We start from the raw sequence: 24,955 nt of genomic DNA, 5'->3' as shown, positions 1-24,955 counted from the left end.
GCTAACTACTGCCAATCCTCCTCTTTTTGCTGAGGAAGACTGGCCCTGAGCTAACATCCATGCCCATTTGCCTCTACTTTATATGTGGGACGCCTACCACAGCATGGCTTGGCAAGCAGTACCATGTCCACACCTGGGATCCAGCCAGCGAACCCCAGAGCCGCCGAGAAATGCAACGTGTGGACTTAACCGCTGCGCCACGAGGCTGACCCCTGCATTTTTAACTTAACATAAATAAAGCATTTCTCTAGCTCAACATCAACTCTTTGTTGAAGAGTCAATCCTGAATTATTATATATAGAAATGTATAGAAAATTGACATTGAACTACCTTAAATGTTGAAAACATCATAAATAACTGTAAAAATATCTCATTCTGAAGACGTTAGGTAATTCACTTAACCACTTCCCTTGTGGAACTTAGCTTCTTTTTTTATTTTTCTGATTATAAATAATCCCATAATGAACAGTATTGTGTTTAAAATTTTCTCTGCTAGGCCAATTTCCTAAGATGGCTGTCTCACCTGTGAAATTACTAGGCTAGAAGGTACACATACATTTAAAGCCACTGAGGAAAACTTAAGATCACAGGGCATCTGCTTCTAAACATGGAAACTAGCAGCTTTCCCTTTTTCAACAGAACACAAACCAGAAGCCTCTTCAATGCCACCTAGTACTATCAAAGCAGGTACAGGCGCTCACCTAGCACGCCCTGCCCCCGCCACGCAGCTCCTCCTAGAAAATGCTACCCAGCCCTAAATGATTGAATGACCGCATGACACTGGGCTAATCCCTTCGGACCTTTGGCCTTCATTTGTCTCCAAGCTGCCCAGGGGTGAGGTGGCCCGACTAGGGGTGCTAGACTAGAGGATTTCCCCACGACCTTTCTGGGTGTGTGTCACGCCCTGGACGATGAACCCAGAGCTCCCGGGCTTGGGAGGGCGCGGTCACCTGGCGGGTAGAACGGAAGGCATAAAGCAATGAAAGCTACAGTTTACAGATCTCCACGGAGGACCCAAGACTCGGCAAGCCCTTCCTCATGCCAGGATTGACCCTTGGTCCTCCACCCCCAGCCTTTTCTCCATGCCCTCCGCAGCGCCCCCTGTTCCCTGCGGTTCACCTAGTCCACCCTCCAGACCTTATCCCGACTTCCGATTCTTCCCAGCGGAGGGGTCACCCAAGCCCCTGGGGGTCTCCTTCCTTCCTCCCATTCTCTTTCCGCGCCGACCAAACCATCCCCAGTCCCCACAGTCTGGGGTCTCTGCCACCCTCAAGCATCCTATTACCTTGCAAGACCCGCCATGAGATCCCCATCATCTCCTCTGCACGTCTTCCCTGGTGTCTGTACTGGACTGTCCCCCTGTCTTTCCCACGATGACTGGCTTTCTGTCCTGTTTCACCCACCCTACCTCCCACCAGTCTGCGGGTCCTCTGTCCCTAGTCCTTCCGTTTTATCCAGTCTGTCCCTGTCGTGACTATCTCTATTCCCTTTAGGTTCCCCCTCACATGCTCCTCCCAATGTCTGTTCCTCGGCGCCCCCGCCCACGTCTGTACTTCTGTCCGCCCCCGAATGTGATCCTCCGTTCCCGGAGTCTGGCCGTCTGTCCACCCAGGGCCTTGCACACGGTTCCTCCCCGGGCCGGGAGAGTCTGCGGCCCCGTTCCCCTCCCTTACCCAGGGAACTCTTCCCTGTTCCACTTTCTCTACTTTGAACCCATCCCAGCAGAGTCCAGGAAGTAGCCAGGCGCCGGGGACTGGCGGCTGCCGAGCCCAATGGGGCGCGCCAGCGGCGGCGGAGGCCCCGCCCAGAGAGCGAACGCTACCAATGGGCGCGCGGAGGCGGGACTTCCGCTGTCCCGCGGAGGGCGGGGGGAGCGAACTGTTGTGGTGCGGAGCGTTGGGCGGGCGGCGGCCGGGCGGCCCAGGGGCTGCCGCGGGACTCGGGGCGCAGCCGAGCGGCTGCAGGAGGGGGGGCGGGCCGGACGCGCCGCGGGGCCCGGGCGCCGCGGGTTCGAGGCCGGGCCCCGCGCGGGGAGGCCGCGCCACCCCGGGGGATCTGCCCGGCGGCGAGTTTGCCCCGCAGCCGAAAGAAGGCGGGAGCCGGCGGGGGCCCTCGAAACCTCCTGGCAGCCCGGACCCGGAGTCCCCGGGGAGCGGCTGCTTCCTGGGACGGCCTCCCGGACGCCCCCGCCGAAGGGTAACGGTTCTGGGCCCCCGGCAGAAGGCGCCTCCGGGTGACCCCCGGCGGGGCCCTGCGAGCCGCAAGAGCCGACCCCGGGGCCTCGAGCGGGGAGGAAGGGGCTTTCCGGAGACGCGGGGCCCGGGGCCGAAGGAGCCGGAGCGCGGCGCAGCGGAGCCGGGCCTCCCGGGCGCGGGGCAGGGCAGCGCCTCGGCCGGAGACGGACTCGGGGACCCTCGGGTGCGGGGGCCTCAGCGACTGCCCCCAGGGCAGCGCGGCCGCGGAGTGGCCTACAGGGAACCCTCCCGCAGAGGGGCCGGCCCGGGGCGGGGAGATGAACGGCTTTAGCACGGAGGAGGACAGCCGCGAAGGGCCCCCCGCCGCCCCCGCCGCCGCCCCGGGCTACGGCCAGAGCTGCTGCCTCATCGAGGACGGCGAGCGCTGCGTCCGGCCCGCGGGCAACGCCTCCTTCAGCAAGAGAGTCCAGAAGAGCATCTCTCAGAAGAAACTCAAGCTGGACATCGACAAGAGCGTGAGTCCGCCCCCGCCGCCGCCTCCGGCTGCCGGCCGGCCTCGGGGCCCTCCCCGCCCTGGGCCTCGCCGCCCGCCCTCTGCACACTGGGGAGGGGGCTCGGGATTTCAAGGCCGCTTCCGCGCGGACGGCCGCTGGCGGGGCTTGTGCCCAAATCCGGGAGGCTGGGGGCGGGGGCTCCGAGGACGCTGCCTGCCTGAGAGGATTTGACAGCAGTTTTTAGCTTGTTTTATCGGTTTAGCTCTTGGAGCAGGGACAGGTGGGCTAATTTTGTTGACCCACGAAGGAGCGAGTACTGGGGAGGGGGTGATGAAGGGGACCCGGTTCTTCTCCAACTTCTCCCTCCTTCTCGGATCCCTGTGATTCCTTGAGAAAAGGCGAGGTGGCAGTTAACTTCCCCGTCTGCCGCGGCCTCCGCTTCTGCAGAGGGTCGCCGAGCTCCCTGCTTCGCGTACGGCTGGGAGGAAGTGGGATTTTCAAGGATGTGGCAGAAATGAGGCCAAGACCCGGCCTTGGGAGGTGGCTCTTGCAGGTCGGAACGACTAGAAGGAAGAAAATCAATTTTCTTAGGGGTGAACTTCTTTAGAAATGCCAAGGGGGTGGAGGGGAGATGCAAATTTGAATAGAATTGCCCCGTGTTTTGTGCGTAATTATAGGGAAACTTTTCTGTGTGATTTCACCTCTTCTATTTAACAGTTCTAAAGATGTGCCTATTGTCAGCCAATTAAGAACTTTTCAGTTTGACATCTGTTGCTGCAAGCCCTAAGTGGCTGCCTCCTGATTGGGAACTGGAAATGAGTTGAGGGGTGTTTAATATTCAGGTAGACCAGCTAGGAGCTTAGGTGCTTAACGTCTGTTCTCTTTTAGGACCAAAATTTCTCCGCTGTTGGGGGAAATCAGAGATTGTTTGTTAAACGGAAAGGACGCCTACTTTTCCACTTCTGATTTTACAGTTGAAACTAAAGCTCAGAGATAGGAAGTGGCGGTGCCAGAATCACACAGCACTTAAGTGGCTGGTTAAGTTCTTAAACCCATTCTCTGATTTGCTTCCAAGCGCCAGGCATAAGCCTTGATTAAGTCTTTAGTAAATGAAAAATCTTCCCCTCCCTTTCTTCCAGGCTCTTCCCTCCCACCTCCAATTTTTTACAATTTCTTATTGCAGGAAGATTGGCCCTGAGCTGACATCTGTTACCAATCTTCCTCTTTTTGCTTGAGAAAGATGGTCCCCAAGCTAACATCTGTGCCACTCTTCCTCTACTTTGTATGTGGGACACTGCCACAACGTGGCTTGATGAGTGGTGTGTAGCTCCGTGCCTGGGATCTGAACCCCAAACAACCAGCCTCTGAAGCGGAGCCGCTAACTTAACCACTTCGCCACTGCTGGGCTGCCCCTCCTTCCCCTTATTTTCTTTTAAAGTTAACAATTATAATATATTTGCAACTCTTGAATGGAAAGACACTATTTTAAAATGGTTGGGGGTGAATTAATGGTTTTCTTACTTCAAATCTCTATGACTGAATGAAAGGAATTCATCTCAGAGCAAACAACTGGCTAGTCACCAAGGTGGTCCTGATGAGGACACACGTTGAAGTGAAATGCTTAATTCTAAGATAGTATGAATTCCTCCTCTTGGAAACACTGCCTGCCTTCTCTGTAGGTTGTTGGGAGTCTTTACTTGAACAGCTTATAGTAGTAATATTTTCCAGTCCTTAAAGAAAAGAAATTTCCAGTTCTTTTAAACCCTTGGATGCTGTCAAGTCTGAACAATTGTGCTGCTGCAACTGGGGCTCCTTTCACTACTGGAAACCCTGTGTTGAGCCGTGTTGACCGATTCTCACACACCGTCTAGGAGAGAGGCCGCCTGAGCCTGGCACTAGAGTTCTGGAAGCTGACTGCTGAGGAGGAGCATTTGAGCTGGACTCACTCGCACTTTGTTTCAAGGTGGTGGTGTAGAGTCATTATTTCTGAAAGAGACTCTATTTCCTTCTCACAGGCTTGGGCAGGAATTCAATTCTAAGTAACTGCTGTGTTACAAGAATTTTTAGCTCTTGCAGAAAGTGAAAAGAAAACACCACTAGAGGCTTGCTACCACCCTCCTTCCCCACCCCCCACACCCCCACCACCAGGCCACTGAGCTCTGAAATTTCTGAAAACCAGTATGTGCTTGAAAACGGTGAAGGAGGAATAATGACTATCTTGAAAAGGGTCAGGCGGAGAACCTTCTTAAATAATAGCACCAAAAATCCAAGTCAGGTAGTTTAACTCATTTAATGTAGACATTGGCACTGTTCTGTGATTTAAGATATGCTTTCAAACGTTTCTCCAACTGACGTATTTCTGCTTTTTTCTGGAGAAAAGTGGAAGTTGAGAATAGTATAAGGAAGATGTTGGGTTGGGAAAGGATGTGAGGTGGGGGCCAGAAGGCCTGGGTGACCTTGGCCAGGTCATTTCTCTGCTCTGGGTGGCTTCAGTTTATCCTTCAAGAAAATGAGATTGAGGCCAGTGGGGTTACACTCGTGATTGCTTAGTTCTCTTCCATCTAGGATTCTATTACTCTAGTGTCCTGACCAGAAAGCTCCCAGCCACAGCTCTGGGAGTCACCTCTTCCGCCTGTTCTACCAAGGCTGTCACTCTATGAGTTTGAGGAGCTGCTCAATCTCTTGGAGTTTACGTGTGGCACCAGCTCGCAGGAGGGCCAGCTTCCTCTCAGGGTGTGGAGTGTGCTGTGAGTGTGCTTTCCTCCGAGATAAAGGATGTAGTCTACCCATCAGCTAGGCCGGATTCTTCCGGACAGTGACACGTGCTGTGTCTGAAAGTCCTTTGACAGAGTCGAATCTGGCAAAGCTACTCCAGTTTGTAACCGTATGTAAATGATGGCTTTTACTGGCCAGAGCTGCTTTCAGATGCAAGGGGCCTGCCTGTGTTGATGCAACAGCATTTATTGAACACCTGCTGTCTGCAAGGCAGCATCACAATATAAACCTAAAACTCCTCCTGACTCACTAATCCAACCACAGGAAAGTCATAATTCATCGGAATAAAAAGAAGTTTTCATTATCTTCTCCATGAAAAGGCCTGAATTAATTGATGCCGGTTTCCTATCAGTTTACTTTTATCCTTAAGAATTTAAGAAGTAAACTCATTCAGAAGTCTCTCGAGAACATTTGTGGAACATCTGTTTCGGTGTCAACAACCCCAAGTCATTTACACAGGCATTCAGTTTCTGTTAGGTTTTTGAATGGTTCCTCCAGCCAACTCTGGTACTTATATTCTTAAATAAAAACACGTTCTTCAATCTTAGCTGCTGTTGCCACCTTCATTTACAGTTATGCCTCCAGCCTGAATTAGAAAATCAGCGTAGTATCTAGCTTCTTTTATGTGGTTCCACCTTGTGAGAATTTCTGCGTCTCTTTCTGCTTTTCTTTGTGGATCAGATGTGTGGTAATGCAAGAATTAGAGACTCGTACACAGTAATCAAGTTGTTCGGAGAGTTGTCATCCTACAGTAGTAGCTGTTGTCAATGTAAAACTAGGATGTCCTGTCTTCCATTAGCACAGTCCCTTCTTTCCTGCTTTCGTCCTCCCTGGAGCAATGCGTTCCAGCCCATTGTAAGTTCATAACTCCTACAGGTCTGAAAATGTCACCTCACTCCCTGCTTCAGAAACCTTGGGGGACTCTGTCTTGTCTGAAGGAAAGCCTAAGCTGTGCTCATAGCCACCCCACCCTGAATTTCTCCTTAAGCTCCTACATGGGCGGTCACCTCCACCTATCTGACAGTGTCTACCCTGGGCCTCCTCGCTCACACCTTCTGTCCTCCTCATTTGGAACTCTAAGCCTTGGCTCTTCTCCCCATCTGGAGGGCTTCCTGTCTACCTACAAATCCTCCTTCTAGTCAGGGACCTCCACCCTGTCTCTCTCGGCCGCAGGGAATCTCTCCCTTTGCTAAATCTGTACCGTTTATCGTCTTTACCATTCAGTGGGGACTTGGTTCCTAACACACTGCCCAGTGTGCTGTTAGCATTCTCTCTGTGGGTTTCTTGTTCTGCAACTCGTAGTAAACTTCTGGAAATTATGGCCTGCATCTTGTTCTTCCTTCCCTCTCTCTAATGCCTTGCAAGGGAGAGAAGCCCCATAATTTGACAGATACCTGTTGCTGTTTCCATGGAATTGGCAAATCTGACTTTAATTTGCTTCCCCTCAGGTAAGGCACCTGTATATCTGCGATTTCCACAAAAATTTCATCCAGAGTGTACGAAATAAAAGGAAGAGGAAGACAAGTGACGATGGTGGAGACTCTCCTGAGCATGACACTGACATTCCTGAGGTAAAGGTCAAAAACATTAGCTTCAGAAAGCTGGAAGAATGGATTCTAATCTGAACCTTACCTCTGGCCTGATCTGCTTTTTGTGCTAGGAAGTAATTTTAGTCCCCTTCGTTTTGCTGTGGTTTATTTGAAAAGCGAATGGTAGAATCATAGAAATATGGAATCTGAGAGCTAGAAGCTTAGAGATCAGCTGGTCTGCCTGCCTGTCGTTTTACAGACAGGCGCAGAGGCCTGAGGTCACGCCTGCGGTTTAGGGGCTCTGGTTCAGAGCCCTTTCCAGTAGGCCAGGGTGCCTTTCTGCAGGAAGCCCCTGCCAAATGCTTACATACAACCACAACGTCAAGTTGTTCAAAACTTTGCTTTTGCCTTTAAACTTGGAGACAGTGTGTATGGATTGGGTAAAGTCACTTCCCCTCTGTTTTGTGGCCTGCAAAATGAAGGTGTAAGTCTGCAGTTCATACCAGCTTGGATTTTCTGTCACTCTCTGGTTCCCGGTCCAGGCTTGTTCCCCAGGATCCGTTTCAAAGGCAGTTACACTGAACCAGGGTTTCTCAACTTGGCGCTATTGACATTTGGGGCCAGATAATTCTTTCGTTGTGGGGGCTGTCCTGTGCATTGTAGAATGTTTAGCAGCATCCCTGGATTCTGCCCCCTAGTTAGTTGCCAGTCATACCACCCCCTGAGTCATGACAATAAAAAATGTCTCCAGACATTGCCAGATGTCCCCTGAGGGGCAAAATTGCACCCTGTTGAGAACCATCACGCTAGATAATGAGAGCTAGGCTTCTCAAACCAGAAGGCTGCCTTTCCTTCAAGGTGCAGTGTCTGTTAAGCAAGGCTACAGGAAGGAATATTGGATTTTCCATCTAAATTGTTTTCACTTAAGACTCAGCAAAAGAAGAGCCGTTTATAATGTACATTGAATATTTGACGCATGAATATTTCATAAGGCAACCGCCTGTTAGCACTCAGAGTGAAAATGACTGTGTAGGAATAGAAAGAGTAGGCGGGCCTTTGTCTGTAGATGTGGAGGAAACCTTTGAAAATACGGCCTTTCCCTCTGCCCCTCCCTGTGTCCCCTTTTCTAGCATTGGTTTACGATATCTTTCTATTGCCTTTAGCATTATTATTATTATTTTGTAAAGAAATGGATGTATTCATTTTCTAAATGCTTTTCACAAAAAAAAAGGTTTGAGGAATGTTTTGAAAAGAATGAAGGACTTTGGTCCCTCATATTGATCATTCATTTTGTTTTTAAGTGCTCTCCACCTGCCTGAAGCAAGAACATCTCTTTTAGAGGCAGGTAAAGGCAGCCCGACTTTCTGGGCCTTCAATATTTCATGACTGTGCAGCTTTCCTCTCTTCCTGTGTTAGAAAAAAGGGGGGGTCCTTTCCCCTCTGTTATCCAGTCATCTGCAGAGCCCCCGACCCTAACCTGCTGATTCGTACGTTCACTACAGTAGCTTTTGAGCTTGCTCTGGAGGGTTGTTAAGGACTCTGACCTGAAGGCTGAGCCTAGGAAAGGACTGTTTGAGAATAACAGTACTTCCCGCCGTCCTTCTTCACGCCCCTCTGTCCAGTCTGCTGCCACGCGCTGGTCTGTCTTCCTCCAGGACATCTGTCTGGTTTTACCTTTGCTCTCCATGCTTGGTGTCCTCTCCAGCATCACTACCCCTCCAAAGCTCAACTCCATCATCTCCTTTCTGGATCACTGATGCAGCATCTCCCTCTTTCCTACAGACCACCCTTAGATCCATCTTCCCAGAACATCACCCTCCAACACCTGTGACAGCTCCCTCTGCTTTTCAAGACATGCTCCCACCCGATCTCACCTTTTAAACCTGTCACAATTGCCTATGACCCCCTAGCCCATCTGTTCATCTCCTGGTTTTTCCTGTGCTCTCGGTCTTCTGTCTCATTCCCTACTCTATCTCTGCAGTCACTGCCTTTCTAAACCCTGCCTCTCCTGTGCTTAAGCTTCACCACCTCCATCAGCCTTCTGGGACCACCCCTCCCCAGCCAGACCTCTTTTTCCACTGTCATTTTTGTCCTCCCAGCCAGTTATTAGTATTCTGTGGACATAGTCCTCTCATCCCCACCCCTGCCGAGTGTAGTGCTAGGCACATAGTGGGCTCTTGGTGAGTTGTGGCTGGTCGGGTTATGGATAATGTGTTTCTTCTTTCCTCTCTAGGTTGATCTGTTCCAGCTCCAGGTGAACACTCTACGACGTTATAAACGACACTACAAGTTGCAGACCAGACCAGGCTTCAATAAGGCCCAGTTAGCAGAAGTAGGTAGACAAAACTGCTCCAAAAAGAGAGAGCCAGCATTGTGCCTCTGATGATGACCTTGATTCTCCCCACTGCGATGTCTGTCTGTTGATCGTAATCCCCTCCATAGCCCTGGAAGCAACTTCCTAGTCTCTCTTTTGCACAATTTAGAATCCCACAGCTTTAGACCTGGAAGGGCCCTATTTCCATAAAAGAAACCGTAGCACAGAGAGAGGAAAGGGCTTGCTTAAAATCACACTGCAAGTTGGCAGCAGAATTGAGTCTGGAATCTTAGGACTCCTGATTCTGAGTCCTGAGTGTTCTTTTGTTTGAATCTTGTTTTGCAAGATTCTTTATAGACATGTTCCTTTCTGCACATCAGGTGTGTCAGGTTAATCATTCCAGAACCTTCACTCATGTTCTGTAGGAGCTATTTTTCTTTCTTTGTTTTTTCCTTGATTTCTTCTACTCTGATGTTGGTAGTGGAAGTATTTAAATGAATGGAGCCCAAGAAAGTTTTCTCCTGCTCTGAGTTCTTAACACAGTTTGGAGGAGGCAGAAAATGCTCCATTGGCCATTATTTTAATGTACTGACAGCCTGGCTTGATTCTTCTGTCCTGTTGGCATTTGTGTGGGTACCTCTCATCCTTCTTTTCTTATTGTGTTTTTCTGCCTATTGTAGAAAATTTGGAAAATGGAAAAAAGGAAAATACAATCCTACCATCCAGAGCCAACCCCTCTGTAATCCTAGTTCTCTGACTCTCTGTGTCTGTCCCGGCCACCTCAGTTCATTCAGAGGTTTCCGTAAAGGCTCACAGCCCCATCAGTTTGTGGTCTATCCTTTAAAGGTTGCTGATGCATCATATTTTCTGAAACTTCTCCTTTACCAGCATCTGGATGAAACACAGGAGCATACAAGCCTTTCCTACTTAAGCTAACGTCACCCGTTGCCAGCATTCACCCCTGGGGGAAGGGGTAGCAAGAGGTGGGGCAAGAGGAGACCTGTGTCCTCAGGACCTGTAAAATAATGCAGAGCGTCAGGAATATATAGTAAAGGATAAATTTTTCTTCAATTTGATGTGTCGGTTATGTGCTATTTAGATGAATTATTGGGTCAGACACTTACATCTGTTCAATCGGCTGTTTATTTGATGCAATTTTAAAAAGACACTTTTCTGCCCAGTTCCAGGGCCTGAGAGGTTCTGGCAGCAGCCGGCCAACCAGAGCATTCCCAGTCTCTTCCTCCGTGGGGCTGACCTTGAGATTATGCCGTGATGGGCGGTCGGCTGCCACTGACATAGAACTGCACCTTGACAGTGTTGTGGGCTAACGTGCCACTTTTGGAAGCCTGGAAACCAGATCACCTAAATCCCAGGGAAGGAAGGCATTCTGAATCTGCAGCACTGCAGGAAGCTCTGTCGTACTGATCAGAATCCCCTGCATAGCTCTGGAAGCGACTTCCTAGTCCCTCCTGCACAATTCAGAATCTGTGGCCCTGATTTATGCATGCTTTAACGGTCTCTGGTTTATTTTCCCCCATGTAGACTGTCAGCCGACACTTCAGGAACATACCTGTGAATGAAAAAGAGACCCTGGCCTACTTCATCTACATGGTGAAGAGTAACAAGAGTAGACTGGACCAGAAAGCGGAGGGCGGCAAGCAGCTGGAGTGAGGAGGAAGCACGTCTTCCAGGAATGAAGTATGATGCTTAGTGCACAGGTGATATCTGCTACGTTTAAGCCCATAAAGACTGTTAAATTTTATTGTAAATAAAAAAGTTTGAATGATGAATACTGTAAATCTTTTTGGTCAGGAGGATTATATTCTCATGATTCAGCATGTGTATACAAAGACTTTCCTTTAAGGCCACTACTGAACTTAAAAAACGAGATCATAAAGAAAATGAAAGAAAAATTATGTGTTGCAGCATTCGACAAAGCAGTAAGTCAATTCTACTGGAAATGTGGCATAAAAAATATTTTGGTAGTCACCTTGGCATACCATGCTGCCACACAGGGGACGTAGGCCTGGCCTAGCAGCAAAGTCCAGTTGACAGTGGAGATGCATGAGCAGACCCTAGTCTGCTGGGGGCGTAGACACCCGCTTTGCTGCAAGCTTTGTCGTCTATCAGCAAATCAGTTTGACGCTGCTCTCCCTCTCTGGCTATGTGCCTTGCACACAGGAGGCACCCAATCCGTGTTTGTTGGCTAATTGAGCTGTCACTAACAATGCCAGCCTTGTAACATCTGCTTCACACCTCTAGTTAATGAGACCTCTGCCATTTCCATTGCTCACCACTTAACTTCTAGAGTGTGGAGGAAGTCCTGATGCACCAACAGGAGGTTTCAAATCAAAGGAGGACTTCAGGCAGTCGCATGTGCCAAGCTGTATTTGTGCAGGTTCCAGAAACGCCGATGCAGAGGCCCCCAGGAGAGATGCAGCGCTTTGCACACCCCTCTGCGCTCCACTCTTTGGGGTGAAGTTATGTATTATGACTTCAGCCATTCTCCTGGGCCATAAATGCTTTGACAAACAGAGATACTTAGTGGTTTGGGGCTCATGTTCTCAGAAGCACTAATCCTTAGTTCACAACCACCAAGAAGGCTGCCAAGGACCATGCGATTCCAGCTCAGAAGTCCAGCTCTGGGGTAGAAACTCTGTCTGGCCTTGACTCCCTGGGCCCTCAGGGGTCAGCAGCAAATCATGGGTTTGAGCCACAAAGGTCAGTGCCATCTGATGTTCATTTTTGTGAGCAATTTGCCTCCCTTTTAGGGGGAAAGATTACTAAAATGATTTTTTTTAAGTATTAATACTTACCTGATTTTTTTATGTTCAAAAACTCAGATTCCTCTTTCTATATCAGAGCCAAAGTATCGTTGGAAAACAAAGCTTTATATCCAAAAGTATGCTTTTGCAAAATTTTCTAATCAGTGTCTTGGGGGACAGAGGGTGTGAATAGGGGGTGGGAGAAAAAGGGAAGTAAAGGACTTGGATTCTAATTTCTGACCATCTTGACATATCCTGTGGTCAAAAGTATCATTTTCTTACTCAGTTTAAATTCTGAGTTCTTTCTTAAGCCTTAAATAATAAAAGGAGCAGTAGACAGCCTGGCCTGGCAGGGAGTTTTAATGTCTCATAGATGGCGTAATCTGAGCATCAGCACAGAGAAGTCAGAACAAAAGTCCCCGCTGAGCAGGGCGGTGGAGTGTCCGACGGTCTCAGCTCTGTGGAGCAGAGTCCCATGGTCTCTGTGGACTGGGGACGGGGCCGCCACTCTCACTAAAGCACAGTGTGTTCCATCGCTGCAGAGCTTTCCCCAGTGTTCAAAATGCATGTCTAGCAGATTGCAGCCTTTTTAAATATATATAAATGGACGTACATAGAACATACTCTAGACTATGCGGGGATCTTATTTTTATACACCTGGCTGTGAATGGCATGGTCCTTAGTCATTCAGACTCAGTATGTATTTAGAGATTGTCTCACTACTAGCTGAAGAATGTTGATGTGTAGACATCAAGAAGGCTCAAAAGTATGTGGCTTATCTAGGTTTTTTTCCTGAGAGACTGAGTTAGAAAGGCTTTGAAGGCATCAAACACCAAGCCTCCTTTGTCAGGAGAAGAGTTGTCTCATTGGGCTGGAGTTTAGGGGCAAATGGGGCCTGTAGGTTAAGGCATTGATAACCTGCTCTCTGGAAATGTCCGTATCTTATTGAGAAAAAGTGTATCTTTCTGTGTTTAAACCAAAATTGTGGATGTTTAGGTCATGTCACTGTGTCTTTAACAGCTAATGTGTTTTCCCAGTTGAGAGAGAGAGAGTATATTTCTGTACAAGAAGATGTGGTGTTAGGATCCATCTGTTCAAGTGTGTGCATAAGTGCTTTTATTCCAAAGCGAAGCCTGGGCAGACTTTCCACCTTCAGCCAGATGCTGTGCGCACTTGATTCCCAGGCCGTCTTTCCTCTAAAGAGAGGTACTTTGGGAAAGTGGAGGTTGTGGGTGTCTTTTCAACCTTTGAAAACATGTCAGGTGAGAGAAAAGACAAAGCTCTCTGAACTTAATCTTTCTCATGTGCAGAAATCTGCTCTTTCATCAAACCGCTAAACCACTTGCCTTAGCCTCTTCTGCAGTTTCCCATGGCTTGACCTGTGGGCAGGGGACTTCTGCCCGTTAGAAATGGCCGGGCCCTCCAAAGCAACTGGCTCTGGCATCAGGGAGCAGTGGGGTCTGGGGAAAGCAGTGTTCATCGTGGCTGCCTGCATTTTATACCACCTGTCAAAGACTCTTGCGCTTCTCTCCACCTGTAACGTTGCAACATTGCCTTCTCTCCTCTTGGTGCTCCTGGGCAAAACTGGAATTTGAAATCCAGAACTGGCATTGTCTTCTTAGAGTATGGTTCCTGCCTCCGTCCCGGCCTGGTATCGTTCTTTCATATGCCCTGAAGGTTGTCACATGGAAACGTTAATATCCTGCTATTCATGTTCATTTTAAGGTTTTTCAAAAACAAGCAGACAAACTTTATTTCAACAAACAAACTCTTAGGTTGGCAATAGCATCTGAAAGAGATCATAGCTAAATCCCGTGAAAGATTGAAACCAAAGGATTCAAGATCGGTGTTGTAAAATGAAGAGGAATTTCACTTATGTATTACAGCCGCCAAGTTGTTAGATGTTCCTGTCATAGCTCAATGTTCACTGCTAGCCTTCCAGAGAACAGATAGTAATAATTGTTTGCAGCTGCAATGTTGCGTCTAACCTTGGCACTTCAGCTATTTATTTTGTGGGAACTTTTATGTTAATATCCTGAAGGACAACTGCCTGGTTGGAGAAGGGAGAAAGTAGGAGAGGGAACTTACTCTGGGGGCCAGAGTTGTTTGCTTCCTGGAAATCGTCTGAAGGCTCTCAGTCATTGCAGTGACAAGATCCAAAAGTTAGGAAAGGGCCTTTAAGTCCTGCAGTCCAGTCTCCCCATAGGTGCTGACATTCTGCCTACAACCGTCCCACCAAGGCATTGAGCAGGCTGGGCTTAAACACCTCTGAGAACAGAGAACTCACTACCTCCTGGAGAAGCCTGTTCTAGCTTTGTAAACCTCTGGCTTTTCTATGTTCTCTATAATTTCCATCTTAGTCTCTGCCCAGTGGGGCTCATGTGGAACAAGTTGTTCATCTTGGCCAAGGACCTGGCGCTATCCCAGGGCGTAAGCATTTGTCTTTTGGAAAGGAGCAGATAGCAAATAGATAGTTTGGTGTCATGACTGTCCTCCCCTTGAGTATTGGTCCATTTAGGTCCTTGCTGGATAATGTTGAGGGAACCCCATCAGCCGGGTCATACTCACTTGTTCTTGCTGAAGCTGATGGCATTGGGGAGGAGGGCATGCTGTTGGCCTGCTGAAAAATACCCTAAGACAGATGAGGCCTTAGTTCTGTGCTTGCCTCACAAAAACTGATGCTCACATCACTTAGGAAAAGTTTTAGCCAGAAGATTTAAAATGTTATAATTTCTCTGTGTGGAGTTTAAAGGTTCCATGGCTGCCAAGGGTTTGCACCTTAAGATTCCTGCACACATTGTTTTTATTGAGAAAACAAAGCTTAGGAATTTGGGGGTGGGGGGACCACATGTCTCAGTGTCAGACGAGTGCCATATTTTCAACCTGGAAAGTCCTTTAAGGTTGCTATTGCCCGATCATTCATTTTTAGAGATGGGGAAACTAAAGTTTGAAGACTTGCCTGAGTCACACGGCATTATCTGGAGACTAACCTCTCGTCCTCCTGGCCTGTCCAGTGCTCTCCTACTCTCTGACTTGCAGCGTGACTAGTCCAGTCTAAAGTAAGCTGCCCTCAGATTCTTGAGACCCTGCAACTGAGCGGAGGTTTCCAAGGCCAGCCCGGCTCTCAGGGACTGCAGACCAACCTGCAGAACTCGAGGTTGTGTGAAACGATTCCAAAAGCAGTCAGTCGAGTTTTGCAAAACAAATGGGAGGGGAGAACAGAACTAGCCTGTAAATTAAGACCAAGATTCAAAAGTCCTGGCAGGAGATGTAGTCTTGTCCTAGAATCTAAATTCTCACGAAATGGGCTTGCTCTGTCATCTGTTGGTCAGACGTCTGCCTTTCAGGTGGTCCTTTGAGGCTGGGTAGTTCACTTGGCCCTAACTTGGACAGACGCAGCTCTGTGGCCTTGCAGTTTGCAGCCTCCCGGTCCCTGCTACTGAGCTAGGCAGCTGGACTGAAGGACGGGTGAGCTCAAGATCATGCCCTGGGCAGCATGGTGCTTTAGGGGTGCCTTTTCATTCCTTTCATTTTATTACAGACTGTTTGCAAGTGCATGGATCGGAAGGGTAAAGTTGATCTGATGCTTTCAGGTGGAATCCAGCCCAGGACAAGGTGGGACCTTTTCTTAAGGTAGAAATGTCTACAATCAGTTATTTCATCTAGCTTGCATCTGAAAACACAAACCCTTCGGTTGCTTTCACTTCATGAACACATCTTTGCCAGTGACCGAGGGCTGTACAGGATCCCTGTTTCACACGTCTGTCATCCACTAAGCCCATCAAAGTGTTTTGGGGTGTGGGTTTGGTTTTTTTTCCATTTTGTAACTGCCTTATTGAAAAGCAAGTGCCCTTCCATTCCAGGCCTCCTCATATTGTACTTGTTTCCTGCCAAATTTGGGGGGATCATTTGTATTTTAATTTTGTAATCTATGGCTCTGTACTGTTGAAAGGCTCTCGATTCTGTGGGGTCTCCTTGGTATGTATGTGACTTTTCATGTTGCAATATCACACAGATGGGACGGCCCGACTTTCGCTCTTAATAAACGATCTGAATGAGTAATGAGAGACACACTCTGTTGTTCTCTTTGAGTCCATGTGGCATTCAGATGCCTTCACTTCCGCGTTTGGCCCCTGGCTGTGTAGTACAGTGACTGGTGACGGCTGTCTTTCCTCCTGGCTCCAAGAACTTGTTCCTGCACCCCCCTTCCCAATCCCAGTGCACACCAAGAGAGTTCAGATCACAGAAGTGTGGTCCTGCTCTCCCACTCACTCATGTGGAAAGAGACTGGGGTCTGACCGCCTGAGTCTGGGCCTGAATGCCGCGTAGCACACCAGGTACCCTGGGCAAGTAGCTACACTCTGGGCCTCCAGTTATCCATCTATAAAATGAGAGTCCTGAGTGAACTGGGTAGAGGGTTGCAAACTGAAATGCCTGAAGGGGCATGCTGCAAACTGGAAAACTCAGGTCCCTCTAAGGGTAGCCGCTACTCAGCTCCAGCCTATTGTTGCCAGGTGGGAACGCCGGTCCTGTGTGGCCAGTTCTCGAAATTTCAGAAGAGGATCTGGAAGTGTAGACTTTTATATAAATGTCCCAGTGTGTAAATGTCTCAAAAACTTATATTTAACAGTGTGTGGACTGACGTTTCTTCTCATACAGTATAGCCTCAAGTATTTGAAGTTGGTCCATCGTCTGAACACTTGTTAGAAATGCAGAATCTCTGCCCCCTTCACCTGCCAGTCGTCTACTGAATCAGAATCTGCGCCTTAACAAAGTCCTCAGGCAAGTCCCGTGCTCATGACGGGGCTGTCAGCGTTACTGGTGGAGGTCCCTGAGGCCTCGTGGGATCAAGCCTCTTGCCCAGCCAAGCCTCAGACTCAGGTCTTTCATTTCAAAGCTGTCGCTAGTGCCACTTTAGCACACCTCTGACCTTAGCAGAGTGAAAGGAAAGAAATGCAATCAATAATTTTTTTTCATCATCTTAGTTAGCTAGTACTAATACATGCTAGTTCTAAAGTTTTAAACAGCACTGAAACTTACAGAGTGCCGTTCCTCCCCTCACCACCCTCCCCCTCTCCTGTCCCTCCCCTCTGTGGATGGTGTGGAGGGTGGCTTTTCAGGACGTAGTTTTGGGGGGAAGGAGGGCAGGGAGTCTTGGCTGTCACTGGGGCCCCACAGGATCAGTGATGGATTATTGCTGAAGGTGCCATCATTTAGCGGGTCGCTGAGTTGATTTCCTTCAGAAAGCAAAGGAACTGCCCATTTTCATACCATGTTGTCTGTTCATTTGAGGTATAACCTGAGTAGTTCCTGCCACTCCTCTGTGGGTTGCCCTCCCATTCTTCCGGATCTAACCACAGAGAGCTGCCCACTGTCCTCTGATCCCTCACACACTGAACCTCAAAGAGGTACTTTATCCCCAAGCTTGCCCCAAACTGGCTGACACCTGCTGGAGTCGACGTCCTTTGAAGATCCACAGACATCGGTTGTGATGGGGGGCTGACCTCACATCTCAACGTACTATTAGAACAGAAGTTTCACTAGGAACCAGACACCCTTTTTTCAAAATAGACCTTCAGAATATTGAGTATCAGCTCATCTGAGGTCCAGCAGTTTTGAAAGTATGGCACTTGCCACCTCCCACCCCCTTCAGAATCCGCTAAGAACTCTGTTACAATTCCTGGACCTCCATCCTGGATTCTCAGAATGCAAAGCTCAGGAGCTGAATTCTAGGAATATGAATTTTTTAACTTCCCCAGGTAAGACTTAAGCTCAAGAAAGTGGAGAAACACTAGTCTGGCCCAGAGGTTTCCCGATCCAGCAGCTTCAGCCTCATCGGAAATACTGGTTAAAATTCCCAGTGGGACCTACTAAATGAGAATCTCCTCAAGTGGGGCCTGGAAAACTATTTTTACAAAATCTCCTGGGGAATTTGTATGCATACCCAGGTTTCGGAACCAGTGTGTCCAACCTCCTAGGGCCCAGGGAGGGAAAGTAGCTATGCTCAACTCCAAATGGCTCAGAAGTGTCAGGGTCTGAGCAAATAGTGACATGCACAGCCACAGACACTGTTGAGATGAATCATTGGAACGGATGCTCTTCGGTCTGGATAAAACCAGAATGGATTAATCCACAGTTCCTAGCACTGTGCCTGGCATACAGGATGACCCTGTAAATGCCTGGAATTGAATCTTCCATTTACGTAACAGTTTTTAGTTTATAAGGAACTTTCACATCAAGAAAATAACAGCTTTCAAGCGCAGAGTGCACACCAGGCAACCTGCTACCAGTCTGACGGGTGCGCTGATTCATTCACTCTCGCTACCATCATATAAAGTAGGAAGTGTTATTAACTCCGATTTATAGAGGGGTAAATGCAGGCTCAGAGAGCTGAGGAACTTGCCCACGTAACAATGAGAGCTAGAGGCACTCCTGGGATTGGGTCCAAGGGTCATCTGGTCCTAGGGACACTTGTCAACACCACCGTCCAGGAACTCAGGAAGGCCACTCTGAAGCAGTGCGGCCACAACAGGTACCCTTGTCCCGATCGACCGGATTTACTAAACTTTAATGAGGGAGTCCTAGAAGTCACTAAGACTCTAGTTAGGAAATTTAATAGGGTTTAATGGAGGTTAACAAGGTACATCCAACTTTCCAGCCAGGTTTTAACTTGCAAGAGCGGAACACAGATTAACAAGCCCAGGAGGTGTAAAGGCACCTGCGTGATTTAATGGGGTTAATGAAACTGTCAGAGGTTGGCTGAGAGGGACGGAGCTGGAGCATGCCGCTGTTAACGAGTCAATCTGGTTGAGGTCAACAGACATTTTTTAAACAGCTGCAGGCTGCCCTGCCCTGCCCTGGGCACCAGAGGGGGAGCAAGGAAAAGAAGGCCGCAATCAACGTGCCAACCCCGGTTAGTCCTGGTTGGTGGGATTCAGAGTTTTACTTTCTCCTTCATGCTTTCTTGGTATTGTCTAAACTGTTTATGATCGGCATGAATCATTTTCACCAAGTCTATAAAACAGCAAAGCAATTTTTTTAAGTGCCCTCAAAGCACTTATTCTCTGCTTGCATAGTTTAACTTACACAGTCCTAAAACCTATAGAAAGGAGTAAGAGAAGTAAAAACAACAACAATAATACAGCCTTCAATTTGGGCAACACTTAGCTGTTGTAAAGAGCTGTCACCGCTATCTCTGTGGGTCTTTGTCACACACTATGAAATAGTGATATACAAGGTCACACTGCTCAGCGGGGAAGCCGGAGCGAATGCCCCCTGCAGCCTCCCTGCCTGTGTGGTTCTCTCCCTGAGCACTTACGATGTGACAGGGCCAAGGATAAGGCTGTCCGTGCCTTACGACCCTATGAAATGAGTACCATTATGCTCTCTTTTATATAGACGAGGAAACAGAAGTGTGGAAAGGTGAAATGGCCTGTCCAAGGTCACCAGAAAATGGTGGGGATCAGAGTCAGACATGGGGCTCTCTGAGCCCAGAGTCCACTGTGCCCCACTGCCTACTAAGTGGATAAGCTAATATGTCAGAAGAGCCGTGTTCAGAACAGTGAAGAACTAGAAACAACCTATATGTCAAACACTAGGAGACTGATTTCAAAAGTATTATACACGTGTCAAAATTGTAAAATAATATTTAATGACATAGAAGGACATTCATACCAGTTTAGAAATACTAGATGTGTATACTATATATATGTATACATATTATATGAATATGAGCATATACATATGTGAATATGTATATATCATATACATAATATATCTGTATATATGTAGATACACACATATGTATACCCACACACACCTGTATCTGTGACTATGGCCATATGTGTAGGCATTTCAAAGCACCTATTTACCAGTCCAAGTATAGCCATACTATATCTGTATCTATATGATTCGGAGCAAGGGGAAAATAGGAAGCAAAAGGCTTTCTGAAAATCAAGGGAGCTTCTTAGAAGCAGAGGCTCCTAAGCAGACCCTTGAAGGAAATGGAAGGTTGACAGGAGACAAGGCTGGGGAGAAGTCCAGGCTGGAGCAGAAAGCCTCAGATGCCAGAGGGAGGAGCTTGGACTTCAGAGTCACCAAACCTGCTATCGTGAAAAACCAAACCAAACAATGAAACGTGGTCAAGAAAACGTTCAGTGTCTGCTGTGTGCCTGAGGGAATCTGGAAATGGACTCTGTCCTCCAGGAACTGGGAATTTCAGAGCAGTCAACAGAGAGGGGTGGAAAGTAGTCCTTCCACTGCCAAAATCCTGGGATCTGTGAGAAAGCCTCAGAGCCCCACGCCAGCCCGACTCCTGATGAAGGAGCCATGTGTTTCCGGCTCGTGCCAAGGAGGCTTAGCGACTATCATGAGCTTCATTAAGCTAAAGCAGCTCATGAGACTTCCTGAGGGCTCGTGGCCACCAGCGAGACCGGGCTCTGCTAAGGGAGCAGTGGGAGGACACCTGTGCCCAACCAGACCCTTCCGAGGATCCTGCTGAAGAGATGGGGGCATGCAGGAGTGGACCAGGCTTCAGGGGAAGCAGTGAGGTCAGCCGGGGAGCATCAGACTCAGCCAGCAACGAGCAACCGCCTGAAGGTGACGTTGGAGCTCATGAAGCCTAGCGAAGCCCAGAGAATGAGGCCTGAGGGGAGCAGTTACCAACCAGCCCCCAGCCTGCCTACAGGCGTTTATCTCAACTAGACGAAGTTGACCATGGCTGCGCCAATTTGAACAGTCCCAAGGAGGCTCCACTCTCTTCACGGGTAAGGGTGTTTTATTTCTAGTTGCGAATATCATTCTCAAATGCATACTATTCATGCTTCTATCTAGGAATATTTCTAAAGCTGATTATGAAAAAGTGGTCAGGATGACATACCTGACAGAAATAATAGCTGTTATTTGTTAAACACTGACGAAGTGCTAGACCCCATTCTAGAGTATCTATGTGAACGGTCATAATCCTCACACAAACCTGCAAAGAAGCTATGATCATCCTTAATTTCCAGATGAGGAAACTGAGGCTCAGAGAAGTTCGATGGCTTCCCTAGGGTCTTATGGGGAGCCAGAATTTGAACCCATGGTGGTGTGACTCCTCTGTGTACCATGCAACCTCGACCACAGAGGGAAGTAGAATATCAACAGAGTGGGGAGATGGAAGAGGAGTAAAAGCTGTTCGGAGAACTCGGGCTCCCAGCAGTCCAGGTACTGAGTACCAGGGAAACACCCCTCTGCATTCCGTTAGCCCAGGGCAGCAGCAGCAAAAGGATTTTGAATGACCAAGAGAAGACTGTGCTTTGTTCAGTGGCTCCTATCCAAAGAAACAGAAGAAGATGGGTGATGCATTTTAGACTTTACATAGTAAGGAAACAGACCCCTGCTCCATGGTGCCCTTAGGGAAGAGGCCTCAGAGAGCTTGGACTGGGAAACCCCAACATCCCTCGGGAGTTAGCCTCATGCCCACAACTCCTGGCTCTGTGAACTTTCTGGTTCTCCTCTCTGCTCCCCTGAACTGCCAAAGGAAGTTAGAAAAAGTGTGCCCTGGGGCTCTGGGGTCACTGCATAGGGCAGTCTAGAGTCCTGGCTGGTTTCTCTACAAGGAACACAGAGGAGGGAGTGTGGCCACCAGGTGGCACCCTCCCCGTAGTCAGTGACAGCCCCAGGCTACATGGCAAGTCTCAGGGGTATTCTCCATCCCCCTCACAGATGCTGTGTTTGGTGAATGCCTTGATTCCGACCATTGTGAAAATCTAGACAGTCAAAGCAGAAAGGAACTTAGATCTCTGATCCCACCCCCTCATTTTACAGATGATACAAAGGTCCAGTCGGGGAGAGGATGTGCCCGAGGACACACAGCAGGCTGAACCTCCATCTCTTGACCGCTGGGTCTAGCGCTTTTTTCCCCCATCACACAAACTCTTCTCACACTCCCACAAACACCTCCCACACCCCTCCACTGGACAGCCAGAATACGACCCTGAGCCAAAGACCAGGCCTCAGGGGGCTGGGGAAGGCCATGCTCCCATCCTCTTCCCTGCCATTCCCTGTTGCTTCCGTATCAGGCCCTGAAGCCCAACCCCAACTACAACAGTAGCTGTAACTACTACTGCCTGCTCTGGGCCGGGCTGAGAGCTTTCCAATCATTATCAGTGTCGGATTGTCACATCTCTGACCTGTTCTGCTTTCCCTTTTACAGAAGAGGGCTCTGGGACTCAGCCAGGTTAAGAAACCTGCCCAGTGGCACACAGCTCATCTAACTAACTCATCTGGTTGTGAGGACAGGCCTGGGAGCCAGTCCAGACCTCCCTGTTGACCTTGGCCTGGTCTCTTGTGCTATATTCTCTATGTTTCAAAACACTTTCAAAGAGCTTTTTCTCTTTTAGCCTGACAAGAGTTCTGTGGGCTGAGGAAAAGCATTCTTAGCCCATCTTAAAGATTAGAAAACTGAGATCCAAGAGGATCATTGGCCTGAGGTCACCTGACTCCTGGCCAACTTGGATCTGGAGCCCAGGGCTCCACCCCCTGGGTGAGACTCTCCACATCTCACTGCCCAACTACAGCCCTGCTGACGTCTCCGGAAGTCATAGAACTCAGCAGCTAAAATTGCAGGTCTGGGAGACAGAGGGCCCGGGTCTGCCAGCCAGCCCTGCCGCTTGATAGTCACGTGCCCGTGAGTAAGTTACTCCCCTCTGCGGTCTTTAGGAGGAGTAAATGAGCCCACATATGTGGAGCACTGCTGCCGGCTGCACAGTAAGCGCTCAGTAAATGGTGGCTCTTTACTGATATGATTAACTAAAACTCCAGATTTAATATTCCTGCCACATGAGCTTTAAGACCTGCCTTGTCAATATGGTAGCCATTAGCCACGTGTGACTAGTGAATGTCTGAAATGTGGTCCAAACTGAGATGTGCTGTGAGTGCAAAATACACGCTCGATTTTGAAGGCTTAGCATGAAAAAGGGAATGTAAAAGATCTCATTAATAATTTTTATATTGACTACGTGTTTAAATTCTATTTTAGACATTTAATTAAGTAAATATAAATAATATAATAAAATACATTATTCAATTTAATTTCACCCGTTTCTCTTTACTTTTTGAAAGTGGCTACTAGGAAAATTGTAATTACCTATGTGGTTCACATTTGTGGCGTGCATTATATTTCTACTGCCTTAGAGGCTTTCAGAAATTCCACTGCCCCAGCCTGCCTGTCCCCTCCGTCTACCTTAATGATGTGGAATGTAAGGGCTCTGAACCAGGAATCCACTCACTAGCTGTGTGCCCTTGGGCAAGTCACTGCAACCTTCTGTGCCTGTGGGAAATAGGTCCCAACTTTCCAAAACAAGCAAACAAACCAAAATAAATCCTCTGTGCCTCCCAAAGCTATTGTGAGGATTAAATAAAATAATAAAAATAGTTCTACCGTGGACAGCGTGCTAAATACTTTGCACACCTTATCTCATTCAATCCTCACAAACCCCAGGAAGTTGGGGTCACGATCTCTCTCATTTTGCAGATGAGGAAACTGAGGCTCCTAAGTGTTCAGTAAATCGTACAGAGTTTCTTGGCTACTGTACTTTTCCATATCCTGCACTAGAAGTTGAAGGTGTTAAGTAGACGGAAAAGAAGGTTACAACTCTCTGTGTGACCTTGGGCACGTCCCTCCCCTCTGTGGGCCTCAGTTTCCCCTTCTGTAAAATAAAGGAAATGTCTGGATTGGGGGTAAAGATATTTGAGGTCCCATTGTTATGGGGTGCTTTGAACATTTCAGCGAACACAAGACTTCTGGAATTCCTCCAAAGTCCGATGCCTTCCATTGTCCATTCTGTGGGGATAAATGTGCATTTCTGTTTGTTGTAATAACATTTGTAGGAGCTTTATAGAGTGTCTATGTCTGCTTACATTAGACGCCGTGTATTGTAGTTAAGAGTCTTTCACTATTGCCCATATAAACCTGGTTTTTTATGGGTTTGGGAGAGCTCAGCTGTAAAAACTCTCTCGGCTGAAAAAAATTTTTTTTCAAACAAATTAGGTTTAAATCAGGAGGCTGGTTTCAGACACTTTGAAGCCTGCATATTTTTTCTTCCCAGTCACTTTTCATTTAAAGGTGAGACTGGCTGATTTCTTAGTTTCGTTTCTTTTATGAGGATTTAGCAAGACCGTAAGCTTAACTGCTGGTTGCACGAAGAGAAGGAATACAGAGGCTTTTCTGAGTGAGCCCCGAGCCTGAGGTCTGCAGCTGCCTTCCAAGCCCAGCTTAGGCTCTGACTGGCCGTGTGACCCTGAGCTGGTCATTTCACCTCTCTGGGTCTTCTTTTCCCCTTCTGTCCATAAGGAACATAACTCTGCCCTGTTGCCTTCCAGTTTATGGGGAGAAAAATATGCTTATGGAAATGAAAGTACCAAGGAGAGGTGAATGCATCATACAAACATCAGAGGCTGGTGCAAGGAGTAACATGCTGAGTTTTTCACCCGCACAAAGTCGATTCCTAGAGTCAGTGTTACAGTCCAGAAAGAACCTAGACGTCGAGGAGCCGACCCTCTTCCTCATTTTATAGGTGGGGTCCACTCTGGGATCCCACAGAGGAAGAGGGTTCCAGATGAAGGCTGGAGTTAGAATTCCAGATCTTCACAAACCCCTTTCTTTCTTTCTCTACCTTACTTTGGGGACCAAGGAAGTTCAGACTAAGGAGGCTGCATTTGTACACACACTCACACACACACACACACACACACACACACCCCGGAGGTGCTCCAAGATGTGGGGAAAAACCCGGTCTCTGGAAGCAGCCAGACCTGCCCTTTGATCCAAGCACAACCTGACTTTTACCGTCTATGTGACCTTGAACAAAGTCCTTCACATCTCAACCTTAGCTGCCTCCAA

The 24,955-nt window shown here is 48.2% G+C and overlaps 1 protein-coding gene across 1 annotated transcript; it reads left to right on the top strand.

Moving 5' to 3' along the window:
* Positions 1 to 1,883: 1,883 nt before the first annotated feature.
* SAP30L (SAP30 like) lies at positions 1,884 to 16,139 on the top strand. Its single transcript, XM_070569157.1, has 4 exons — positions 1,884 to 2,710; positions 6,913 to 7,035; positions 9,227 to 9,325; positions 10,850 to 16,139. The coding sequence occupies exons 1-4, from the start codon at positions 2,513 to 2,515 to the stop codon at positions 10,976 to 10,978; spliced, it is 549 nt and encodes a 182-aa protein (XP_070425258.1). The 5' UTR covers positions 1,884 to 2,512; the 3' UTR covers positions 10,979 to 16,139.
* The last annotated feature ends 8,816 nt before the right edge of the window (positions 16,140 to 24,955 follow it).

Source organism: Equus przewalskii, chromosome 13 (assembly GCF_037783145.1).
Source record: "Equus przewalskii isolate Varuska chromosome 13, EquPr2, whole genome shotgun sequence".
Classification (NCBI taxonomy): Eukaryota; Metazoa; Chordata; class Mammalia; order Perissodactyla; family Equidae; genus Equus; species Equus przewalskii.
The sequence above is the reverse complement of the archived record's forward strand: the minus strand, read 5'-3'. Positions and strand labels throughout refer to the sequence as shown.

Bases quoted from the DNA above. Each gene is read 5' to 3' on its own strand.
- SAP30L (XM_070569157.1), top strand. From the start codon at position 2,513: ATGAACGGCTTTAGCACGGAGGAGGACAGCCGCGAAGGGCCCCCCGCC. The intron at 2,711-6,912 runs GTGAGTCCGCCC...GCTTCCCCTCAG, and splicing joins AGCTGGACATCGACAAGAGC to GTAAGGCACCTGTATATCTG. The intron at 7,036-9,226 runs GTAAAGGTCAAA...TTTCCTCTCTAG, and splicing joins ATGACACTGACATTCCTGAG to GTTGATCTGTTCCAGCTCCA.